Genomic DNA, 24,137 nt, shown 5'->3' on the forward strand with positions numbered 1-24,137 from the left:
AGACCTCCCTGGGACAAGGACAAAGGCGAAGGACAGTAATGGCCGATTTTGTTGTCTTACGAGATTCCACAGCTTACAACATCATCCTGGGGAGAAAAACCATCAACGACCCTGGGGCAGCGATTAGCACGAAGCTGCTCGTAATGAAGTTTGTTACTGATGACGGATCCGTAGGATCCATCAGAGGAGACTTGGAAACGGCAGTCGCCTGCGACCACGCCAGCCTCTCTCTTAGGAAAAAGTCCAAAGAAGCATCGAGGATTTTCCTTGTCGACCTGGATGCCAGAATAGATGACAAGCCCAGACCTGAGCCAGAAGGGGACTTGGAAAAATTCAGGGTCGGTGATGGGGAGGAAAAGTTCACGTTCATAAACAGAAACTTCCCCCATGAGTTAAAAGGAGCCTTTGATGGAGATGATCAGAGCTAATGCCGACCTCTTCGCTTGGACGCCAGCCGACATGCCAGGGATAGATCCCCAACTCATGTCACACTATCTGGCCGTCAAGCCGGAAGTTAAGCCAGTGGCCCAGAGGAGGAGGAAGATGTCATAGGAAAAGGCAGAAGAGGTGGCCAGGCAGACGGCCAGCCTCCTTGAAGCAGGGTTCATTCGAGAGCTAGACTACTCGACGTGGCTGTCGAACGTGGTCTTGGTGAAAAAGCACAATGGGAGGTGGAGAATGTGTGTAGACTATTCCGACCTCAACAAGGCATGTCCCAAGGACTGCTATCCCCTCCCCAACATTGACGCACTCGTCGACGCGGCGGTGGGGTACCGTTATCTGAGCTTCATGGACGCCTACTCTGGATACAATCAGATACCGATGCACCGACCCGACGAGGACAAAACGGCGTTCATAATGCCAGGAGGGATCTATTGCTACAAGGTGATGCCATTTGGTCTGAAAAACGCTGGCGCCACGTACCAGAGACTGATGAACAAGATATTCAGTGAGCTCATAGGCAAGACAGTAGAAGTCTACGTGGACGACATCCTCGCAAAAACCACACGGCCCGACGATCTCCTAAGCGACCTGGGGGGCGTGTTCGCGGCCCTCCGACAACACGGCATGAGGCTCAACCCGCTCAAATGCGCCTTTGCCATGGAGGCTAGGAAGTTCTTGGGATTCATGATCACCCAAAGAGGAGTAGAAGCCAACCCTGAGAAGTGTCAAGCAATTCTCCAGATGAAGAGCCCGGGTTGTATCAAAGATGTCCAACGGTTGGCAGGAAGGCTGACGGCATTATCCCGCTTCCTCGGCGCATCGGCAGCGAAAGCCCTACCCTTTTTCAAAACTGGAAGTGTCCATCGGCATTAAAATATGATTAGTGGTTATTTACTAGGATCGGTTGGCCGAAATAATAATCCAAACAGGTTTTCTTGTATATTGCAGGACTCTCTGTGTCCATTTGAACAACAATCCAAAATTCTTCTTGTTCTGATTGTGTTCCATCTTCGTTTTCTTTTTCGATATAAGAAAGATAGTAGCGAGGACTGTTGGTTCTCTGACAGCCTTTCTTAATCTCTCTGCAGTACCCTCAGAAAATTTCCACCAGCGGACGATAAATAGTTAGTGAAAACTTAGGTGCAGTCAACTTTACGTAAAGTTAATAACTTGAGAGTTGTTAGACGAAAATTTAGTTAAATTAGTCAAATTATTTAACAATTCTCGACTATTAACTTTACGTGAAGTTGACTGCATCTGAGTTTTCACCTAAATAAAATATATATTTTTTGAATTTTTAAATTATTAATTTTTTTAATAAATCAAGGTGTAATTCGGATTATTGCATGTTTGTAATTCGAATCAAGTTGATTCGAATTAGTGGGTGTGTGCGTGTGTATGTAATTCGAATCAAAGTGATTCGAATTACATGTAAATCAAGTTCGAAACAACCTCATTCGAACTATATAGAAATGTGCTTTGGTTGATTTATGAACTAATTTTTGGTTTGGTGGATTTGTGTAATTTTTTGCTCTCCTTGGTTTAATTAAGTGATTTGCCCATGTATTTTAATACAAATTGTACTGTATTTAGACGTATTAAATTATTGGTATACTAAAGTTTTAAAATGACAACTATTTTAAAATATATGGAGCATGATGATGATGATGATATCACCGAGCAATGTGAATGTGATTGTTTAAGTTATGTAGGATTACAGTGGAGAGCATACAGATGCCAAAAATTTTTATACTGTGCTTAGTGGTAACCGAAGTGCTATTACTGGAGGCACTGGTAAAGTGGTGGACAGTGGCCCTAATGACACCATTTTTATTTACTATGCTGATCATGGTGCCCCCGGCTTCGTTAGTAAGTAATAGCTCCCTTCCTTTTCTTTCTTTAAAACTACTTTACATAACATGTGTGTTGTTTATCAGAATCTACATTTAATTCATTTTTCCTACTAAAAAAAGCAGAAATAATTAATCACAAAATGCTATTATTTGATCAGCTATGCCAGTTGGTGAGGATGTTTTTGCCAACGATTTTATAGATGTGTTGAAAAAGAAACACGCCGCCAAGTGCTATAAAAAGATCGTAAGTTCTCTTAAATCTCTCGTTCTTTATAGTTGTTGAGGATAAAAAAAGAATCTTACATTTCCCTATTAGATTTTGGTAAACGTAGAATTGTTTCAAGCAACAAGTTCCATATATAAAATATTGAATTTGATGCATTAATTCATTTGTCTGGAAAACAAATTAAAAGGTGATATACTTGGAAGCATGTGAATCTGGGAGCATGTTCGAAGGGATTCTAACGAATAATTTAAACATATACGCAATTCGTGGGTGTACACATGAAGTGCACCAATTCGTATCCGCTGCCCCTGGTTTCCCATTTTGTGAATGGCAGCCACTAAATGGCTGTTCCTCCATTTCGTGTCCGCCGTAGGTGAATTGGACTCTGCAGCTGTCCCCTCCATTTTGCGGGCACCGGGAGTGAGTTGATAGGCAACTCCATTTCGTGGACGACGTTCTTGAATTGGCCATGCGTATTTCAAAAAAAATTTCAATTTATGGGTATTTCTGAAAATAAAGTTTTTCATATATTTATTTATATAAAAAAACCCTATATCTCAACCCTTAAATTGAGCATTTATAAAGCACATTTTCCTAGCCGGCATGCAATTCATGCTTTATTTGTCAAATTCTTAAGAACTATATATTTATATAAGAGGTTAATTTGCCAGTTATAATTTCTTACAGCCTCAAGAATTAAGATATTACACTACTATATGATTCATTTATTCAGAAGTTAACTATACAACTTAATCTTCGACTCTCTGATGAGAGGGGAGGACATACTAAGTCCAAGTCAAATCAAACATAAATAAAAGCTTTATATGAAGGTTGACATGCCAATTACAATTAATTAATTAAGCTTATGGTGTAACGGAAATGCATATAATTAAAGCTGGCATGCTATATTATGAATTTACATAAATTGAATAGAATTAGTAAAAAATAATTCCATTTTTTTATTAAAAATAGAGAGATTAGAAGTTTTGAATCCGCAACTTTTAAGTGAATATGGAAAGATGATGTCATCTGAACTATAACTCGTTGGCAAAAAAATAATTTTATTGCCAAACATGAAAAATAGTTTTTTTACCTTTGATTTATCATCCTTTTATTTTCGGTTAAATTACAATTGTTTTTAATATTTATAATTTTTTAAAAAATATTTTTAACATTTAATTTTATCACTTACGTTTTTAATTTATTTAATTTTATTTTTAATATTTTTTATTTATATCAAAATTATTTCTAGACGCTTTTAAGTTTGTCCCTAATATATTAAATAGAATTAACATCAAAAAATAATTTTAACATAAATAACAAATATTAAAAATAAACTAAAAAGTCACAAATAACATGGTAAAGAAACATACTTTACTCTTTATTTTAATATATTTTCATTATTCAATGGTAGGTGATTAGGTACTTATTATCCTAACGCAACTAGCCACAATACATGCATGCAACGATTTAAACTACAGATTAAGATATAGTATATAGAATAATGCTTATCTGGTATTGCATTTCAAAGTTGACATGAGATGCCTATAAAAAGGAGCAACTACATTGTAGTTCAACATTCCATTCTTCAGTTACAAATAATATAGTACTATATTGCACATAGAAGCTAAGGTGAAATAATCAAGAGCATAATCATGAAGACAACATCTTTCCTCGTAGCTTGTGTGTTACTGTCTTGTTTCCTTGGGGCTTGCCACGGAGGCGACCTTAGGAAAAATTTCTATAGAAATTCCTGTCCTCAAGCTGAAGCTATTGTTAAGACCAAAATCCAACAACACGTTGCTGCAAGGCCTGAATTGCCAGCCAAATTGATTAGGATGCATTTTCATGACTGTTTCGTCAGGGTAATTAAACATCTTATTTCCATTTTATACTAACATCGACCTTGAATTCTTAAAACATTTAATTTAGATGTACTGTGAGTATATCTGTCACATTTGAAACTACTGTTTCAGGGTTGTGACGGGTCGGTTTTGTTAGACTCAACTGTCACAAACAAAGCGGAGAAGGATTCTATTCCTAATTTATCATTGGCTGGCTATGATGTCATTGATGATAATAAAAGCAGAAATTGAAGCAAAATGTTCCGGAATTGTATCTTGTGCTGACATTCTCTGGCATTGGCAACTAGAGACGCTTTTTCTGTCCGAGTAAATTAAATCCAACTAATTCATATATATATATAGAGTCTTAATATGTAGTAATTAATATATAAATGTTCAATAAAATTTGCAGTTTAATAATGTGCCTCTGTGGGAAGTGCTTACTGGTAGAAGAGATGGGAGAGTGTCCACAGCAAGTGAAGCCTTGGCCAATCTCCCACCACCTTTCTTCAACTTCACCCAGCTCAAACAAAGCTTCGAAAGTAAAAAACTCACCGTGCATGATCTCGTTGTATTATCAGGTACAGTTTTGTTCCATAGCATTTTTGGTAACTATAAGTGTAACCAAAATATTTTTGTAAATATAAGTGTAACCAAAATATTTTTGGTTATATAACATTGTTCTATGTATACGTATACGGTATTATTGATCTATACGATAATATTTATAAATATAATTTATTTTCGTCAAATTTATTATTAAGATTGATTCTCGATAGAAAATAGTATCCAAATTTGTTCCAAGGCTAACTGCATTGGCTATATGTATATATGTAGGTGCACACACAATTGGAGTAGGGCATTGCAATCTCTTCAGCAATAGGCTTTTCAATTTCACTGGAAAAGGTGATCAAGATCCTTCACTAAACCCCACATATGCTGACTTCTTGAAGACAAAATGCCAGGCACTAAGTGACACAACCACAACGGTGGAGTTGGATCCTAATGGCTCCACCAAATTTGACAATGACTATTATAACATCCTTGTACAGAACAAGGGTCTGTTCCAATCAGATGCTGCGCTTCTAACAACAAAGACATCAAGGAACATTGTCAATGAATTGCGTAACCAAAACAAGTTCTACACGGAGTTTGGACAATCAATGCAGAGAATGGGAGCCATTGAAGTCCTCACTGGCTCTGCTGGGGAAATTAGGCATAAGTGTTCTGTTGTCAACTCCAATTAATTAATCATTTAAAAAAAAAAAAAAAAACTAAATTTGTTTCTTTGGTTTTGATTTCATTTCATTATTTGATTAATGTTGCCGGTGTTGTGAAATTGTTCTCTTGGAATTTGGCTTCCTTTTTTGCTTTCTTTTGAAATGTGCATGGTTTCTGGAGTTTGATAATGTAACATGTAATGTGTAACTGTGTAAGTTTACACACACAAAAAATTCCATTATTTTTCAATTCTAAGTTGCTTCTCTTTATAGTTTATCTAATGAGCGGAGGTAAATTCTACCGTTCAGAAGCATTGGAGGATTTTGCTAGGACTCAGGTGGATTACATACTTGGGAAGAATCCAGAGAAGATGAGCTATGTGGTTGGGTTTGGAGAGAGGTACCCTGAAGAAGTTCACCACATGGGTGTATCTATTATGAGTGAGAGGGGGAAGAAGTATGGTTGTGGTGGTGGATGGAAGTGGAGGGACAGAAGGAAACTGAATCCGAATGTGATTTGTAGGAGCCATGGTTGGTGGTCCTGATAAGCTGGATGGTTTCAATGACTTGCGTTCCAACTATAACTACACTGAACCAACTCTTGCGGGGAATTCGGGTCTTGTTCCGGCGCTTGTGGCTTTGTCACAGAATGCCACTCCAAATGGAATGATAGATCACAACACCATATTCTATTCTGTTCAACTCCCTTGACATTACTTGAGTTGCAAGAAACATTAGAACTTGTTTTTATGTTTGTTTGCAAAAAGAAGATGCTAGCCTACTCTTCTTTCTACTTTCAACTTTACTATTTATTTTTTCCACCCTTTAAAAAAGAAAACTTCTGAATTGACTGAATTAATAGAATGTATATTGGTAACTGTATTCTTCCTATTTGTTTCATGTGAAGGGTCAACGTGTTAGACAATAAAATATGAATGTAAGTTTGTTATGAATTTGATGTTATCATAATAACAATAAATAATATCTGATCAACTCAAGACTCAAGTCCTTTCTGCCTGTTCTTTAAATCCCATTCAAAAAGTTTAGTGGCCAAAGGAATATAAATTTTAGGATTCTTTGTTCATTCAAAGACAAGGGTTTGTTGGAAATGCACAAATTATTAACGAATAATGATTGCCTACAATTATTTATGTTTGTCTATAACTATGCTTGGTATAGAGGAACTTTTTATTATGAGGAATGCTAGGGGCCAGCAACTTTGTGATTTGTAGTCATCAAATAGCTATCAATGATGGTTTTAATGGTGTGAGATGGGTGTGAGATTTCATCCAATGGCTCTCTTTTCTTTGCTGGTTACATACTGGTCAGAATTTAACAAAGTTGCTGACCCCTTAGACTTTTCTTTTTATTATTTTACTGTAGGAGTTCTATGCAATATTAAAAATGAAACAAATTCTTAGTGAGTTGTGAATATGTATCACTTACTTGGTCTCATTAAGTACCTGAACAAAATAACCAAATGGAAAGATTCTAACACAATGTAAACTTGTAAAATTCATTTCGGAAAAAACTAAAAATAAAAAGTAATTTCGAACACAATTCTTTGCAAAAAAGAATAAAGTCATCTTGGGCAATTTTTATAAATTACGTTTTTAAATAAGCAACAGGTTTGCAGTTTCATGTAACTGGCATTTGATATTAGACAATAACAACTTAGACTTTATTCCACTCCAAACAATATAAGTTTAAGCAGTTAAGTTCGTTTCTAACACCCTCCAACAAAATTTACAAATAGATATCAAAATGTATAAAAAAAATTGCAAAAAATAAGCATCCTTCATAAAATAGACAATCTTGTTACTCTTCTCGAGTTTAGGAGTCAGATCACCGGCCTGAAGAAAAGTATTAAATTATGTAGCAAATAAGACATCTTAAAGGCAATATTATCAGTGTAACATTTCCTAAGATCTCTTAAATTGGTAAAAACTATCCCAACTGATGTGGATATAGTATGACTTGCAACTATGACCCCAATACTTGCTTAATAAATTACAATAAGAAATAAATGTTAGAGCACAGAAATAAAACGCGAACCATTCAATACTTTTTACTTTTTTAGTAGGCTTGCCCAATTGAAGATAAAATTCTATAATGTATTTTAAATTATGACAAATAATTCTAATTGCTTAAATGTTTTTTACTTTGACAAATTATTCGCATTCTATATTAAATTTTCGCTTATAGTTTTCTACTTTTCTCTCACTTTCTCATTTTCCCCTCCATTATTAATATTATCAATCAACAAAATCAAACAGGAAACTAAGAAAATAAATTTTAATAATTACAAACCTTAGGCATTCTTCAAAAAACAGGATAGTTTTATTGCTCTTCTTTCCGAATTTGAAATTTATGATCACTTGCCTCAAGAAAACTAATCAATTATGCAGCAATAACACACCATGAAAGTAATATTATAGGGTTAAATTACCATTTTGGTTTTCAGTCCTAGATGATTTATCTTTTGGTTTATGTATTACTATTTGATGCATTTTTATCTAAACTCTAGAGTCTAGAGTTCTTTTTTGAATATGTATTACTATATTTGGTGCATTTTATCAAATTGACATTATTTTTTGGAACGCTAAAAAATCTTTTCTTTTTCGAGTCATTTTATTTGGTGTACATATTTGAGATCATTTTGGAGTATATACAAATAAAATTCATATAAAAACAAAGATTATTAAGTCAACTGTATTTATTAAAAATAAACATAAATAGACATATAGTTCAAATTTGATAAACAAAAATATAAAATAAACCTGCTAATACTGAAAAGCTTGTACAAAAGGTCAGTAATAACGTTATCTCCTGTTACACAGACCTGTATAATAATTGGCAAAATTTGGTTACTTCAGTAATCATACATTTACAGTAAAGACTGCTTAAAAAAAACCATAATAATTAAAAAAATTACTATTTTTTCAGCAAAATGTGGGACTTTTTAGAGTATGGGAGTTTTCATTTGAAGAAAAAAAAGAATTAAACTCACCAAAATATATTTACATTAAAATGTTAATAAATCTAAATTTATTAGTATTTTATTCTTTAATCAACGGTCCAGATTAACCATCTAGAACCTTCATTACAAATATCTATCCTACCACAACTTTCTAAATACTTCTAGATTATTCCATACTACTATTCATATTTCTATATACATCCACAATCTTCTAGAATACTCTATGACCTTCCAGAGTCTTCTAAAACTTTCTAGAGTATTCCAAGACCTTCTAGGATATTCTAGAACATCCCGGAACCATCTAGAGCATTTTCAAACACTTCAGAAAATTATACAAACACGGTTAAATCTAACCTTCTAAAATTTACCGTGACATTCTCCCCCACCTAATGCGCAGACATCCTCATTGCGTTCTGTTCATGATAGCGCTCTAGGTGTTCTTGGAATTGTCACAAATCTTCACGAGCTTCCCAACTAGTTTTAGTTATTAGGAGCCCTTTCCACTTGATCAAGTATTGGATACTTTGTGGTACCCCTATTCGTTGCACGACGTGATTAGCTAAGATATCTTCGATTTCCTTATCAAAGGATTTAATCACCACAGGCGGAGCAGGACTCGAGTCACCTCTACTTGGTTCATCTTGCTCTTTGTGATATGGTTTAAGCATACTCACATGGAAGACCGGGTGGATCTTCATAGAGGGAGGGAGTTGTACTTTATAAGTAACCTCCCTTACACGTCTAATGATCTCAAATAGCCCTTTGTATTTGCGGATTAATCCCTTATGAACCTTGCGAAAGGCTTTTAATTGTTGTGAAAGAAGTTTAATCATTAACTTGTCTCCCACTTGATAGCTTGCATGCCTCCTCTTCTTATCTGCCCATTTCTTCATCTTCTTTACAACTTTGTCGAGGTAAGAACGAGTGACATCTGCTTATTCTTCCCAAGACTTAATCATATGATAAGCTCCAGGGCTCTTCCTGAGTAAGAGGAAGAAAGAGAGTGTGGTGTAAGCGGCTGTTGTCCAGTCACAATCTCGAATGGACTCTTCCCCGTGGACTCGCTCCTTTGCAAATTGTATGAGAATTGAGCAATGTCAAAGAGTTTTGTCCAGTCCTTCTTATTAGCGCTTACAAAATGCCTCAAGTAAGGCATTCACTCTCTCAGTCTGCCCATTGGTTTGAGGATGAAATCTTGTTGAAAAATGAAGCTCTGACCCAAGGAGTTTGAACAGCTCTGTCTATAGTCGTCCTGTGAAACGTGGATCTCGATCACTAATGATGCTCTCAAACAATCCCTAGTACTTCACCACATTCTTGAAGAATAGTCGTGCTGCTTTCTCTACAGTGCAGTCAGTAGGAGTAGGAATAAAGGTAGCATACTTCAAAAATCGATCCACTATCACAAGAATAGATCCAAACCCCTCAGACTTCGATAAGGCAGAGATGAAATCTGGAGAGACACTTTTCCACGGTTGCCCTGATGGAGGCAGAGGTTCCAACAATCCACTTGGTGTCTTGTTTTCAATTTTATCTTGTTGGCACACAAGATAAGTCTTCACATAGCTTTTCACTTCATCTCTCATTTGAGGCCAATAATAAGAAGATTCAATGAGTGCCAAGGTCCTTCGCTGACCTTGGTGACCATCTCACTTGGTATCGTGGTATTCTCTCACTAATTTTCTTCTTAGATTTTCCCATTTAGGGACGTATAGTCTTCTTCCTTTGGTGTAGAGAAGGTCGTCTTCTAGCCAAAATCGTTTGGTCTTACCTTCTCTAGCCAACTCCACCAACTTCTTGGCTAATGGATCATGAAACAACCCTTCCTTGATGGTATGCACAATATCTCCTTCGACCATGGAAATGGCTACCAACTCAGCCTTGCGACTCAGCGCATTTGCTACCACATTAGTCTTGCCAGACTTGTATTAAAATTCGAAATCAAACTCAGCTAAGAAATCTTGCCACCTAGCTTGTTTGGGGCTTAATTTCTTCTGAGTTTGGAAGTAGCTTGTAGCCACATTGTCTGTCTTGACGATAAAGTGTGAACCAAGTAAGTAGCGACGCTAAGTTCTTAGACAATGCACCACGTAGTCATCAATTTCTCTTGAACGGTGTATCGTCTCTCTGTATCATTCAACTTGCAACTCTCAAAGGCAATAGGATGTCCTTCTTGCATTAGAATCCCTCCAATAGCATAGTCAGAAGCATCAGTGTAGATTTCAAATACCTTTTAGTAGTCGGGCAGTGCTAGTACTGCTCCTTCTGTGATAGCAGCCTTCAACAAATCAAAGGCTTTTTGACACTCCTTTGACCATTCCCAAGAGTGATTTTTCTTGAGAAGATCAGTTAATGGTGAAGCCTTAGCGAAGTTTCCCTTGATAAATCTCTGATAGTAATTAGCCAACCCAAGGAATGACCTCAATTCAGATACCTTGTTTAGCGGCTCCCACTCTTTAATAGCCTTCACCTTTTTTTTGATCCATGCACAGAGTTCCATCTCTAATGATGTGTCCCAAAAAGTGGACTTCGTCCCTTGCAAAGGAACACTTTTCCTTCTTCACATATAGGTTATTCTCTCACAAGATCTTGAACATGGTTCGTAAGTGTTTTACATGTTCCTCCAAGGTATTACCATAGACAACAATGTCATCCAAGTAAACCACTATAAACCGATCAAGATAAGGTAGAAAGATCTCTTTCATCAAGGTACAGAAGGTCACAGGAGCATTGGTCAAGCCAAAAGGCATCACCAACCACTCATATGATCCATACCTCGTGACACACGTGGTCTTAGACTCATCACCATCGGCAATCCTCACTTGGTGATATCCTGACTTCAAATCCAGCTTTGAGAACCACTTGGCTCTACCAAGTTGATCAAACAAATCGGCTATCAAAGGAATAGGGTATTTGTTCTTGATGATTACCTTGTTAAGTGCTTCATAGTCGATGCATAGTCTCAATGAACCATCATGCTTCTTTTGGAACAAGACTAGTGCGCCATAAGGTGCCTTCGATGGACGGATGAACCCAACATCTAGCAAATTCTTGAGTTGCTTCTTCAAATCCTCAAGTTCTGGCGGTGCCATCCTATAAGGTGCTGAGGCAGGCAGCTTTACTCCGGACTCAAATCCAATTTTGTGGTCCACCTTCCTCCTAGGTGGTAGTTGTTTTAGTAACTCGGGAGGCATCACATCCTTATTTTCTTCAAGAACTTCCTTAATTTCGGGAGGAACGTCTTCTCTTTCAGATGTTGACTCCTCTTGTAATAGAGCCAAATATGTAATCTCTCCCATCTTGAACCCTTTCTTGAGTTGCATAGCAAAGAGTATCGGTAGTCCTCCAACTTTAGAGACTGTAGGGACCATACATGGAGACCCTTTCTCCATGACGCATACTATGTCGTAGTATGGCATAGGTATTATATTTGCCTTCCTTTGCAAATCGAGCCTGATGACTATTTTAAAATTGTCCATGAGTGCTACTGAGAAATCCACAAGACCTTCCAAGAACCAAGAGTCATCTCGACCCCTTTTGCTACTACTCCCTTAAGGGGTTCACCCTTGGTATTCACGGGTTTGAACCAGCTATTCTTTTTTGTGATCTTCAACCCAAGCCTCCTTGCTTCATCAGGCGTGATGAAGTTGTGTGTAGTGCCAGTGTCGATCATACCCATGACGGGTTTTTCATTAATAAAGGCTTTGACATACATCAAGCCTTTGTTTTCTGTAGTCCTTGTCTCTTTTCCCTTCACAGCATTCATGTGTTGGATAGATCCAACACACTCAGTTACTTGATATTGAGCCTCTCGTTCCTCGGCGATAGATGCCAGAGTCCCTAACTTAGGGCAGTCCTTCATTTGGTGTGGTCCCTAGCACACAAAGCATCCTCCTTTGGGCACGAAAGCCTTTTTATTTTCCTTGTACTCTTTCTTTGAAGAGTATTTTCCTTCCTTCTTAGTTGAGAAACTCTTCCCTTTGTCTCCCCCACCTTTAGTAGAACTAGGGTTAGAGGAAGACTTGGGATTCGAGTCCCCCTAATGATACCTAGTGAGTGATTCGGCCACCACGATGGCTTCATCAACATCCTTAACATTCCTTCTTTGTAGTTCTTGCTTTGTCCAAGGTTGGAGTCCATCAATGAAGAAGAACAATGCATCCTCTGATGCTACGTTGGGGATTTGAAGCGTGAGAGTAGTGAACTCCTTTACGTAGTCGCTAATCGTACTCTTGTGTTTCAACTCCCTCAACTTCTTCCTTGCTTCATAAACCACATTCTCAGGGAAGAATTGTCTTTTCAACTCCCTTTTGAAATCTTCCGATATGGCTATGTTGCAAGTACCCTTTTTCATAGCACACTTTCTCCTCCACCACAAAGTAGCATTATCAAAAAGATAGGGGGCTGCAGTGTGTACCTTTATTGTTTCTTCGACCACCCCTTGGCCTTCAAAGTACCTCTCCATTTGCCATAGGAAGTTCTCCACCTCTCGAGCATCCCTCGCACCCTTGAACTCCTTTGGCTTTGCGAGATCAATCTTTGTCGTCTCCCTTATAATGATTGGTCGAGATTTCGCCTCCTCAAACCAAACTCGAACTTCCTCAAATAACTTCAAGGAATTCTCAAGCTTCTCTTCAATTTGGAGCATGCTTTCTTTGAAAGCTTCTAGTTCTCCTAACACATGAGCCTCAAGAGTCTCCTTGTCATGTTCTTCCTTTGGAAGCGCTCATCCATAGAGGATAGAACATTCTCCAACATAGAAACTCTCTCTTTTAAGAAGTTAGAGTTCTTACCTCTAGCCTCACTTGAAGAGCGCACCATCTTGCTTCCCCATTGAGAAGGAATAGTATCCCTTCCCCTTTGAGACTCAACATACTCCACGGTTACACTAGAAGCCATACCCACAAACCATTTGTGCTCCCTCTCGAACCTTGCTCTGATGTCAAATTGTCACGGCCTTGGACACACACTCCAACGCTACCGTGCCAGCACTCGAACTTACTCAACCTCTTAAGTTAAGACCAAGTCAGCCTCACCCTCAATACTTAGCAAGAAATCTAAGTACACAAGAGAATACAAGAGAAAGGAAGCTTTGGTGGAAAGAACACTTTATTACTCGAGTGTTTTTTTTTTTACAAATGACTCGCACACACGACTCACACTAACTCTCACCTTCTATTTATAGTCATCCACCTCCTCAATGGATGGTTAGGATTAAATCTAATCAACAGTCCAGATTAACTATCTAGAACTTTTATTATAAATATTTATCATACCACAACTTTCTAAATACTTCTGAATTATTCCATACTACTATTCATATTTTCATATACATCCACACTCTTCTAGAGTACTCTATGACCTTCCAAAGTCTTTTAAAACTTTTTAGAGTATCTTCTAGGATATTTTATAACGTTCCGAAACCATTTATAACATTCTCAAACGCTCTAAAAAATTATACAAATACCATTAAATCTAACATTCTAAAATTTAGAGTGACACTAAAACCTAGTTTGCGTACCACGTTCTCGTTAGTGATTGGTAATCCTTGTTTAATTAAACAAAAAAAAAAGAAAAAAACGTACTCGGGTTATTTATAACACTAGCTTAATTAGCTATGGTTCCTTAATTTTTGGGTCTGGGTCACATCCACAATTTTGTATAATGTTCATTGTATATATGAATCATCGTCTCAAAGATTGATGATGATAGATGAACTATGTATGAAGGTTATTTTGAAACAATGACATGGATAACATTGGTTCTAGCAGCAAATTAAATTAAAGTAATTACCCTCAAAGCGCAATATCAACAATTTCCTACCAAATTCAGTTGGAATCACCCTCTGTTGAGCTTTATTCTCATCCTCCTCCACCGACAAACTAACACAAGATAATTTAGTCGTAATTAAAAATATTATTTATATATTAAAATCAGTCAATATATTTATGTATAAATATATATATTGTTTAATTTATTTTTAATATATATTTATATTCTAATATATATTTTATATTAATAATTAATTTTAATAACTAATTTTAATCTACACTTAGTATTATTCAATAATAACAATATATATACACTAAGGACTATAAAGTTACATTGTATGATGCATGCTACAATACTAACATATGAAATATCGCAAATACTTCAATATGATTTTATAATTTTTTTTATATAAGGATGCTTTTTTTTAATTATTAGATAATAAATTATATAATTTAATTTTAATATATTATAAAAATATTTTTTTATTTAAAAATATTGCTATTTTTTTTAAATTATTGTTTTTTTTTTATAAATCACGTTTTTAAAATGAGACTAAATAAATATTATCATAACATCTTTATTGGACTAAGTATCATGAAATAAACCCTAAATTAATTGAACACCAATTAATCAACTTGTTTATGCCAACAACCAGCCTTTTTTCTTTCTTTCTATATCAAGATTATTAAAACAAAAAAAATTGACTCTAAGTCATGCCTTATTAGCACTAGTACAATACTAATACTCAGTTATCAAGATATATACATCTTTGTTAATTTCTTTTAATTATTTTGAAGTTTACCACCACGTTCAGTTCAACCATTATTATTGTTAACTATGATCTTTTTGAAATTGAAGATTCTTTCTTTCTTTCCTTCTTTGACTTGAATTGAATTAAAAAATTACATGTAAGACTTGACTTAGCTAACGATTAGGATCAATTTAAAGATGATATGATTATATGATTAGTAGTGTTAGCTTCATCTTCTTTTAGGAATAAAGTAATTACTGCAAATGATATATAACTAGAATGGGAATGCTAGTAATATTGATGAATTATTAATTAATCATACATGATTATATTAAATACAATCATATAATATGTTTATAAAAAATCAATTTAAATCAATTATATATATATAGTAATTAATTTAGTGATCGAATTTTATTGTGCATCTAACAGTTTTATAATTTATATTTTAATTTTATAATAATAGCGGTCAACATATAATTATGCAATCATGTTATAAATATACTAAAAATCAATCCCTAATTAACTATCTTATATAGAAATACAAATTTTACGTTTTATAAAATAAATTTATTACAATGTTCGTAAATAAATTTGATTATTCGGATAACTAATTATTTAATTAAAAAAAATACATCTACATATACAAATATATAAGAATTGATTTTTAGTGTAGAGAGTACATTGTTATAAAAAATATTTTGTAAAAACATTAAATTGCTTTTTTAAAAAAAATTAGTTTGTGAATTTAAATTAGTTCTTTATTTTTTAATATTCAAAATTTAAAATTTTGTTTCGTCAAAGGTGATTAAACCAATAAAATTACAACAGGGATTATAAATTAAATTAATTTAAATTATATTTCAAATTATAATAGTTTAAGAAAAGAAATTTTGCAAATACTATTGAATAATTAGAAATAATAATTAAACAATCAAATAAGATGTGAGTATTATAATGTGAATCTAAAACAATTGAATAGAAAATTGCTATTAATAAAAAAATATCAAATGAAATGATTTCCTAAAACTAATAGAACCTCAATTTTGGGTAATTCAGTGAGTAAATATTATACACCTCCACATTATCTCCAATGATAATATTCTTTAGTGGGATAAGAGTAGGAACGAGACCAAAAATTTGAATGTTGTCATTATAGTGAATACGAAAAATGCTATATTCTTTGTTTTCACGATCATGGAAGGCAAGGTAATCATGAGACGTGGTTAATGAAGAATTAATATTTCCGTCAGAACTTACGAAAATGGGAGTCCAAGATTCTCCAACTCCATATCTTTTCATCATCCATATTGTGATTGGCTCATTAAAATATATAATGCAAAGAAAACCCCTGAATTCATATATGTCAACTCTTGGACCCTCATCGCTCGGTATAGAAAAGGATTGGAACCTCTCCTTGTCGAAATCGAAAGCCCATATCGACGCATTGCCATCAACATCGTTACCAATCCAATGAAGTGTCCCATTTAAATAAACAGCAGATCTCGATATAGATATCAAATTCTTGGGATAATCCACCTCAATATTTATCCATGTTGTCGATATTCCAACTCTGAGCATTTCAACAACCATAGGATGATCATGTTTAAAGATAAGGATGATTCTCATTACCTTGTATTGGTTTGTTTTTGGGTGAAAACCAAAACCTCGAGATATTTCGCACTCGCAGGGTTTTAGGATTGGAGGGTGTTTTGGAAGTCTTATGAACTCACCTGTTATTGGGTTGCAAACAAGTGAAATGTCTATATTATTTGACCAACTCAAATAAAAAAGACCATTACAAATACGCACATCCACATGCACATTAGCATAAACTTTTGTATCAATGAGAGGCATGTTCACATTAGCATAAACTTTTGTACCAAGGAGAGGAATTTCAAATTTAGGATCAAGTTTTATACTGCTGCTATTGGGTTTTAGGACCTCAAACACACCGCTGAAGAATGGATTGTTTTTCCTTTCATGCCATTCAATTCGGTCATATTCAACAAGGTGAAAGAATCTTGAATGCTTGCGTCGGATCATCAGGGCAGGAAGTGTATAAGTAAGGAGTAACTTGGCAAAGTTTGGATTAGAAATCAATGTGTTCCAATGCTTGCAAACACATCTACAAATCAGAACAGACTTTATGGGAAGTCTAACAAAAATATCGGTAATTATATCGGCTGGAAGACCGGCAAAATAAGACTTTTGTAGTTGGAGTTTCCTGACAATTAAGTAAAGAATAATTTAGAAGAAGAGATACAAAAAATTCACGGCGTTGTTTTGTGTTACTCCATGAAAAAATAAAATATGACTTACCTCATCCACCGCACAAAGAAGGATTGGAAAAGGAATTTGATCATTTTACCGGTACTCTCGCGTGACAATGATTGTTGGGAGAAGTTAGGCACCCAAGTGAAATTGATGCTTTCAAAGGGAAGTTTACTGATTTTTATAACCTAGATTAATGTGAAAATCAGCTACTACTTTTAGAGAAAGTACGTGGAGCTAATGATTTTAATCGGCTTAAAAAGGAATGTATTTCAAAAATTAAAAAAGAGATTTTTAATTAATTATTCAATAATTACTTAAATTCAGATTTTGAAATTTAAAAAATTAAGATTAGTAGTTAAACTCATTTACACTACATATAATCTCTATACTCAAATCTTAACAGAGTTGTCATCCTCCGTCTGCTATTTATACTTGCTCTGCGCCTCATAGTCCCCCTCAAGATTGCAAAAAACTGAACCATTCAATGAACTGATAGAGTAACTGGTTCAATAATTTAAAGGTTTAATCGAGATTTAACTGAAATTTAATTAGTTTAATTAAATATATAATAAAATTATTAAAAATTTAATATATAATTTTAAATATTTAAATTTAATAAATTTTAAGTTAATAAAATTTAAAACTATAGTTAAAAATTAACAAATTACTTCAGCCATCAAATTTTATAACTAACAAAAATTAAAATATATAATTAAATGCATATGCATGCAAAATAACTTTAGACTAATAATTTGTGAAAATTAAATACATATTAAAAAATCAAAATAAAATTTAGAATAATGATGATAACTTAAATCTATTATAATGCTTCTAATTTTTTTTTATAACAGCTGCAATATCCCTTTGTTTATGTCCAACACTAATTAGACTTTGTATAATGTTCATTGTATGTATGAATCATCATCTCAAATATTGATGATGATGATGATAATGATAGATGAACTATGTATGAAGGTTATTTTGAAACAATGACATGGATAACATTGGTTTTAGTAGCAAATTAAATTAAAGTACTTACCCTCAAAGCGCAATATCAACAATTTCCTACCAAATTCTGTTGGAATCACTCTCTGTTGAGCTTTATTCTCATCCTCCTCCACCTACAAATTAAACCAACACAAGATAATTTAATCGTAACCAAAAATGTTATTTATCTACTAAAATTAACTACTAATGTATTAATATATAAATACATATATTATTTAATTTATTTTTAATGTATATTTATATTTTTTCATATATTTTATATTAGTAGCTAATTTTAATTAGTGACTAATTTTAATATACACCTAATATAATTCAATAATAACAATATATATACACTAAGAACTAGAAAGTTACATTGTGTGATCCATGCTACAATACTAGCATATAAAATATCCTAAACACTTCAATAAAATTTTATCATCCTTTTTATATGAAAATGTTTTTTTTTTTATTATTAGATGATAAATTATAGAATTTAATTTTAATATATTATAAAAATATTATTTTTATTTAAAAATATTACTATTTTTTAAATTGTTACATTTTTTCTTATAAATCACGTTTTTAAAATGAGGCTAAATAAATATTATCATAAAAAATATTTTAGATATTTTTATTGGATTAGACATCATAAAATAAATCCTAAATTAATTGAACACCAATTAATCAACTTTTTTATGCCAACAACCAGCCTTTTTTCTTTCTTCCTACATCAAGATTATTAAAACAAAAAAAAATTTGACTCTAAGCCATGTCTTATTAGCACTAGTACAATACTAATACTCAATTATCAAGATACATCTTTATTAATTTTCTTTAATTATTTTGAAGCTTGCCGCCACGTTCAGTTCAACCATTATTATTGTTAACTATGATCTTTTTGAAATTGAAGATTTTTTCTCTCTTTCTTTTTTTCTTTGACTTAATTAAATTAAGAAACTACACTTAAGACTCGACTTAGCTAACGATTAGGATCAATTTGAAGATGATATGATTATATAATTAGTAGTATTAGCTTCATCTTTTAGGAATGAAGTAATTACTGTAAATGATATATAACTAGAATGCAAATGCTAATAATATTGGTGAATTATTAATTAATCATACACGATTATATTAAATACAATTATATCTATTTATTCTATTATATAAAAATTGAGTTTCTACATTTGATAATGGAATTGATGTGGCATATTTTTTATAGTATTTTTTAATTTATTTTTTAACTAATTAAATATAATTTATTACAATAAATTAATTATATCAACTAATTGATTTGATTAGATATTAAAGTATTATACAATTTAAAATTAGGAAAATTTACCAAAATAAAACATTTAGCTTTCAAAATTACAAAAATGCAATTTTTGCAGTTTGGATACAAAAATGCAACTTTATATAAATCTATGTAAACCGTGAAAGGGGTGCTACAGATTAAAATACGTGTAAACCGCTGGAGGGGTTCCACGGTTTACGTTGACGAAGCTTTTGGGAAGAACTCGTGGCAGAATTCCACAGTTTTGTGAAGATGCAAAAAAGTAAGTGAGTGATGTGATAGTAGAATATCATTTTTATTTCAGTAACAAGTGTAATTACCGGTGTCATGCATGTGATAAGATTGAAATTATAATTTTAAATTATTTTTTAAAAATTAATTTAAATTATAATAATTTGATTAATAAAAAAGTAATATGTTATGTATTGTTTGGTTTTTTTAATCTAGTGTTAATTGGATTAACTCTAAAATAGTTATTAATCGATTTTAATAATCTACTTTCTTCCATAAATCAGACATATATACTGAATGTGATCATAAATAATATAGTAATAGTCAAATCCACCAACAAATATATTGGCTATTATCACACTATAAAATAAATTAAATATAAAAGCTATTAGCACTTATAAATCTATAAAATTGCACTGTTTTTGATTCGTGAAAAGGTTTGCTTATCAAATAAACTAATTAAATAAATGGTATTAAGAAAAATAAACTAATTAAATTAATTCATATATTTCGTTATCATATTTATTATTTATTAAATAATTTGATATTTACTCCAATCAAATCAAATAATTAATATAATTAACTAAATTAATTAATTGATATAATTAATTATAATTAATCAATTCATATAAATTATAATAAATGGTAAGATTTGAATGTGTAATCAAATTAATTAATTGATATAATTAATTAATTATAATTGATTTGCTTTAACGAATTAAATAAAATAAATAAGGAAACACCTCAAAAGCATGCCATATCAATTTCATCATTAAGTGCAAAAATCTTATTTTTATATAATAGAATAAATAGAATAGATAGACAATAAATATATTTTCTTAAATTAGTATAATTATGTATTATTTATTAAATATTAATTGTAATATTATAATATAATTATAATAAAGATATTTTTCTAAAATAAATTTATTTAGAAAAATATAAATTGGTTATTAATAACTGGTACCATTATCATATAATTATCATATTATTATTATTATTATTATTATTATTATTATTATTATTATTATTATTATTATTATTATTATTATTATTAAAATAATTAAAAATATTTTTGATTGATAATTGATAAGTAGTTTAATAATGTATTAAATATTGATTTTATATAATTATAATAAATATATTTTATTAAATTAGTATAATTATCATTATTACTTAAATGCTAATTATAGTATAATTATAATAAAAATATTTTTATAAAATAAATTTAGAAGAGAAAATAGTGTATTCATTTTGGTGGGAAAATGGATTCATGAGGAATCGACATCTCACTTCCATTAGTGGAGAAAACCCAGTTTTAGTATATTAAGTAGATTTGTCCTTTTATTTGTTTTACGCTTAAAAAATTGAAAAGATTCTAAAATAATAGTCCAAAATAGGGAGTATATTTGAACTTATTTAAAAGAAAAAGCTGAGTACACTAAGTGCATGTTTGAGCGCCATTATTTTGATAAAAAAAAAAAAGATATTTTTTCTACGAAAAAAGATCTTCTTTTTATTTTCTAACGTATTTGGCAAATTTCTAATGATAAAAGTAAAAGCATTAGAAAAAAAAAACATCTTTTTTGAGAAGTTGTAATTTACATTTTTTTTAAAAAAAAAATTCTTAAAAAAATATTTTTCATGCAATAAATAAATAAAAATGTACTTTTATATTGTTATACCCAAACATAATTGATAAATAAAAAGATCTTTTTCCATGAGATACTTAAACATAAAATTACTTATAAATAATTATCGAAAGTGATTATAAATAAATTAATTATAATAATTATCGAAATAAATAATTTAAAAAATATTTACCGTAATAAATATTCCTTCCTTATTTCGTTTACACTATAAATGAGATAATTTTGCATGACGCAACACGTGTATAAGTATAAACGAGATACATGTATTTTTTTTTTAAAAAAAAATTGAAAATAATAAAAAATATTAATAATATCAATAATCCAAAATTTTAGCAAGCAAATTAGTACCTAAAAAGGTAGGTAGGAGAGATTAAAATTGATAAGTTTAAATATTTGATCAATTAGTACTCAAAAAGGTTGATGGAATAGTAATAACCGTTTCAATTCTCTTCCCACTACCCCCATCAATCTTTACTAACAATTGGCAAATGGTTATTTTTATTTTTTAAATTTAAATCAATCTAATTGGATCATAATTTATGTACTCTTTTTGAGTATTAATTGATCAAACATATCTATTTTAAAAAAAGTAGATGAGATATAGTGATAACCGTTTCAATTCTCTTCTCTTGTAATGTAATTTCTCATATCTTTTTCGATAAAACTTAATTCATGATGACCACCCACTATTGCTACAAACGACGACTGATATGTTTTACTCGGTTTGATTTTGGCTTCCTTATTATTTTCAATTGTACGATACACAAATATGCTTTGCTTGATTTGGATAGTAAGGATGTGAATGATATAGAACAACTTTAGAAATGATCCAAAGACCAACGTCCTTCAATATATGTAAATAAATCTTGGCTGGACAGTTTTTTCCAGCTGAGAGATTTGTCTTCAGAGTTTGAGATATCTTGAATTTCCTTTTCCCCTCTCTACTACATGTAATTAATTGATTCTTAATTTCATCTCCCTTCTGAGTGGTGTTCCTTATTTTTGTAGAAAAACCAGCAAATTTAGAATAATCTTTGTAGAACTTTCCAACTTCTTCAAGTATCATGAAAGTCATTCCAACCTTTGAGACAAATTGTTCATCGACAACACACCTGGACTGCAAAATAAACTGAAATATTATCATACACAAGACCATTGTGTAATAACAAATGAACCAAAAATTGTGTATTATATGACTTCAGAAACTTCTGCATTCTATCCAAATTCAAGTTCATAAACAACATTGATTTTAGTAAAGAAAGATGAAATTATTCATTATCACTTTAATCAATTGCATTTCATTCCGTTTAATTCAAAATTGTTAAAAGAGTGAACTAAAATATTATAATAACAAGTTCATTATATAATAAGAAATGAATTGAAAAATGTGCATTATTTAAATTCAAAAATTTCTACATTCTATCCAAATTTAAATTAATAAACAACACTAATTTTTATAAAGAAGGATGAAATTATTCATTATCACTTTATTTAATTGCATTCTATTCCATTCAAATCAAAATTGTTGAACAATGAACCGAAAACATTATCATAACAAGATCATTGTGTAATAACAAATGAACTGAAAAAATGTGATTATCAAACCTCATCCACTTAATTCGATTCAGGATAATAATCCAAATCACTCTTGTTCTGATTTAAACTTGAATCATTCATTATTTTGATAAAAATAATACATTCAATTCAAAAAAATAATACACTATTCGATTCAACATAAATGCAGATCAAAAATCAGAGGAATGAAATAAAAAATCTGAAGAAGAAAACGAAGAATGGAAATTTTACATTAAAGAGGAACAAAAAATGGAAATTTTACATTCAAGAAAAACAAAGAAGGAAAGCTTTACATTAAAAAATAGAAGCTTTACGTTGAAGTTCTATTATAAGTAAGTGGTGCGATGTGTGAAAGTAAATCATTTGGACGGACTTGGTCAGAGAAATCACTTGGATCTTTAATAAAACAAATTATAAATAACGAGATTAACTTATATGAATGGCAAGGCCACTGTTTGCATTGTGAACTCACAAACTAATTTTTAGTGTATTATTATTTATTTATTTATTTTCAGAGAAAGAGATAGATTGAGGATGGCTCTGTGCATATTGTCAATTGATATGATGGGGGTTCTAATGGCGTTGGTTATTGCTCTAACTCTCATGCTCATATGTTCCTCTCCTCCTAGCAGGGTTGTCGTTCATCATTACCCTTATTACTAATAATTAATTAGCTTCACTTACAATTAATTGAGTCTATGTACATCAGCTAAGACCTAAGATCATGTAATTGTTTTCGGTATGTTAACTTATATTCCAAATTATGTTAGATTATGTATGTATTTTAAACTTGTCTCCTCTGTATATCTCTTTCATGCTGATAACTAATGATTGGTGATGAGTAATTCATTCACGTTACCACTGAAATTTGTCTTGGTCAGGTCAACTTTACGTGACACATATGTTCAAGCTATAGTCCATAATTCCATATATTATGGTGTTAACTCCTCAAATGAGGTGAAATTTTCTATGGATGCATTTGATTATTTGATTGGGTTATAAGCTAAAGTAATATATCTTCAATAAAT

The 24,137-nt window shown here is 31.9% G+C and overlaps 1 protein-coding gene and 2 pseudogenes across 1 annotated transcript; 2 read left to right on the forward strand and 1 right to left on the reverse strand.

Moving 5' to 3' along the window:
- Positions 1-3,955: 3,955 nt before the first annotated feature.
- Positions 3,956-5,740, forward strand: LOC107647942 (peroxidase 3-like; annotated as a pseudogene).
- Positions 5,741-5,868: 128 nt separating this feature from the next.
- On the forward strand, positions 5,869-6,298 carry LOC148554521 (endoglucanase 25 pseudogene; annotated as a pseudogene).
- Positions 6,299-16,119: 9,821 nt separating this feature from the next.
- Positions 16,120-17,456, reverse strand: LOC148554522 (F-box protein At2g23160-like). The gene is made up of 2 exons (XM_088489956.1): positions 17,413-17,456; positions 16,120-17,317 (listed from the first exon to the last, which is right to left on the reverse strand). The coding sequence occupies exons 1-2, from the start codon at positions 17,454-17,456 to the stop codon at positions 16,120-16,122; spliced, it is 1,242 nt and encodes a 413-aa protein (XP_088346082.1).
- Positions 17,457-24,137: the final 6,681 nt, after the last annotated feature.

The sequence above is a fragment of the Arachis ipaensis genome, chromosome B6 (genome assembly GCF_059453495.1).
Source record: "Arachis ipaensis isolate K30076 ecotype BB chromosome B6, ASM5945349v1, whole genome shotgun sequence".
Taxonomy (NCBI): domain Eukaryota; kingdom Viridiplantae; phylum Streptophyta; class Magnoliopsida; order Fabales; family Fabaceae; genus Arachis; species Arachis ipaensis.

Excerpts from the sequence above, each read along its gene's own strand:
- LOC148554522 (XM_088489956.1), bottom strand. The coding sequence starts at position 17,456 with ATGATCAAATTCCTTTTCCAATCCTTCTTTGTGCGGTGGATGAG. Across the intron at positions 17,318-17,412 it reads TTCTTTGTGCGGTGGATGAG|GAAACTCCAACTACAAAAGT; the intron begins GTAAGTCATATT and ends CTTAATTGTCAG.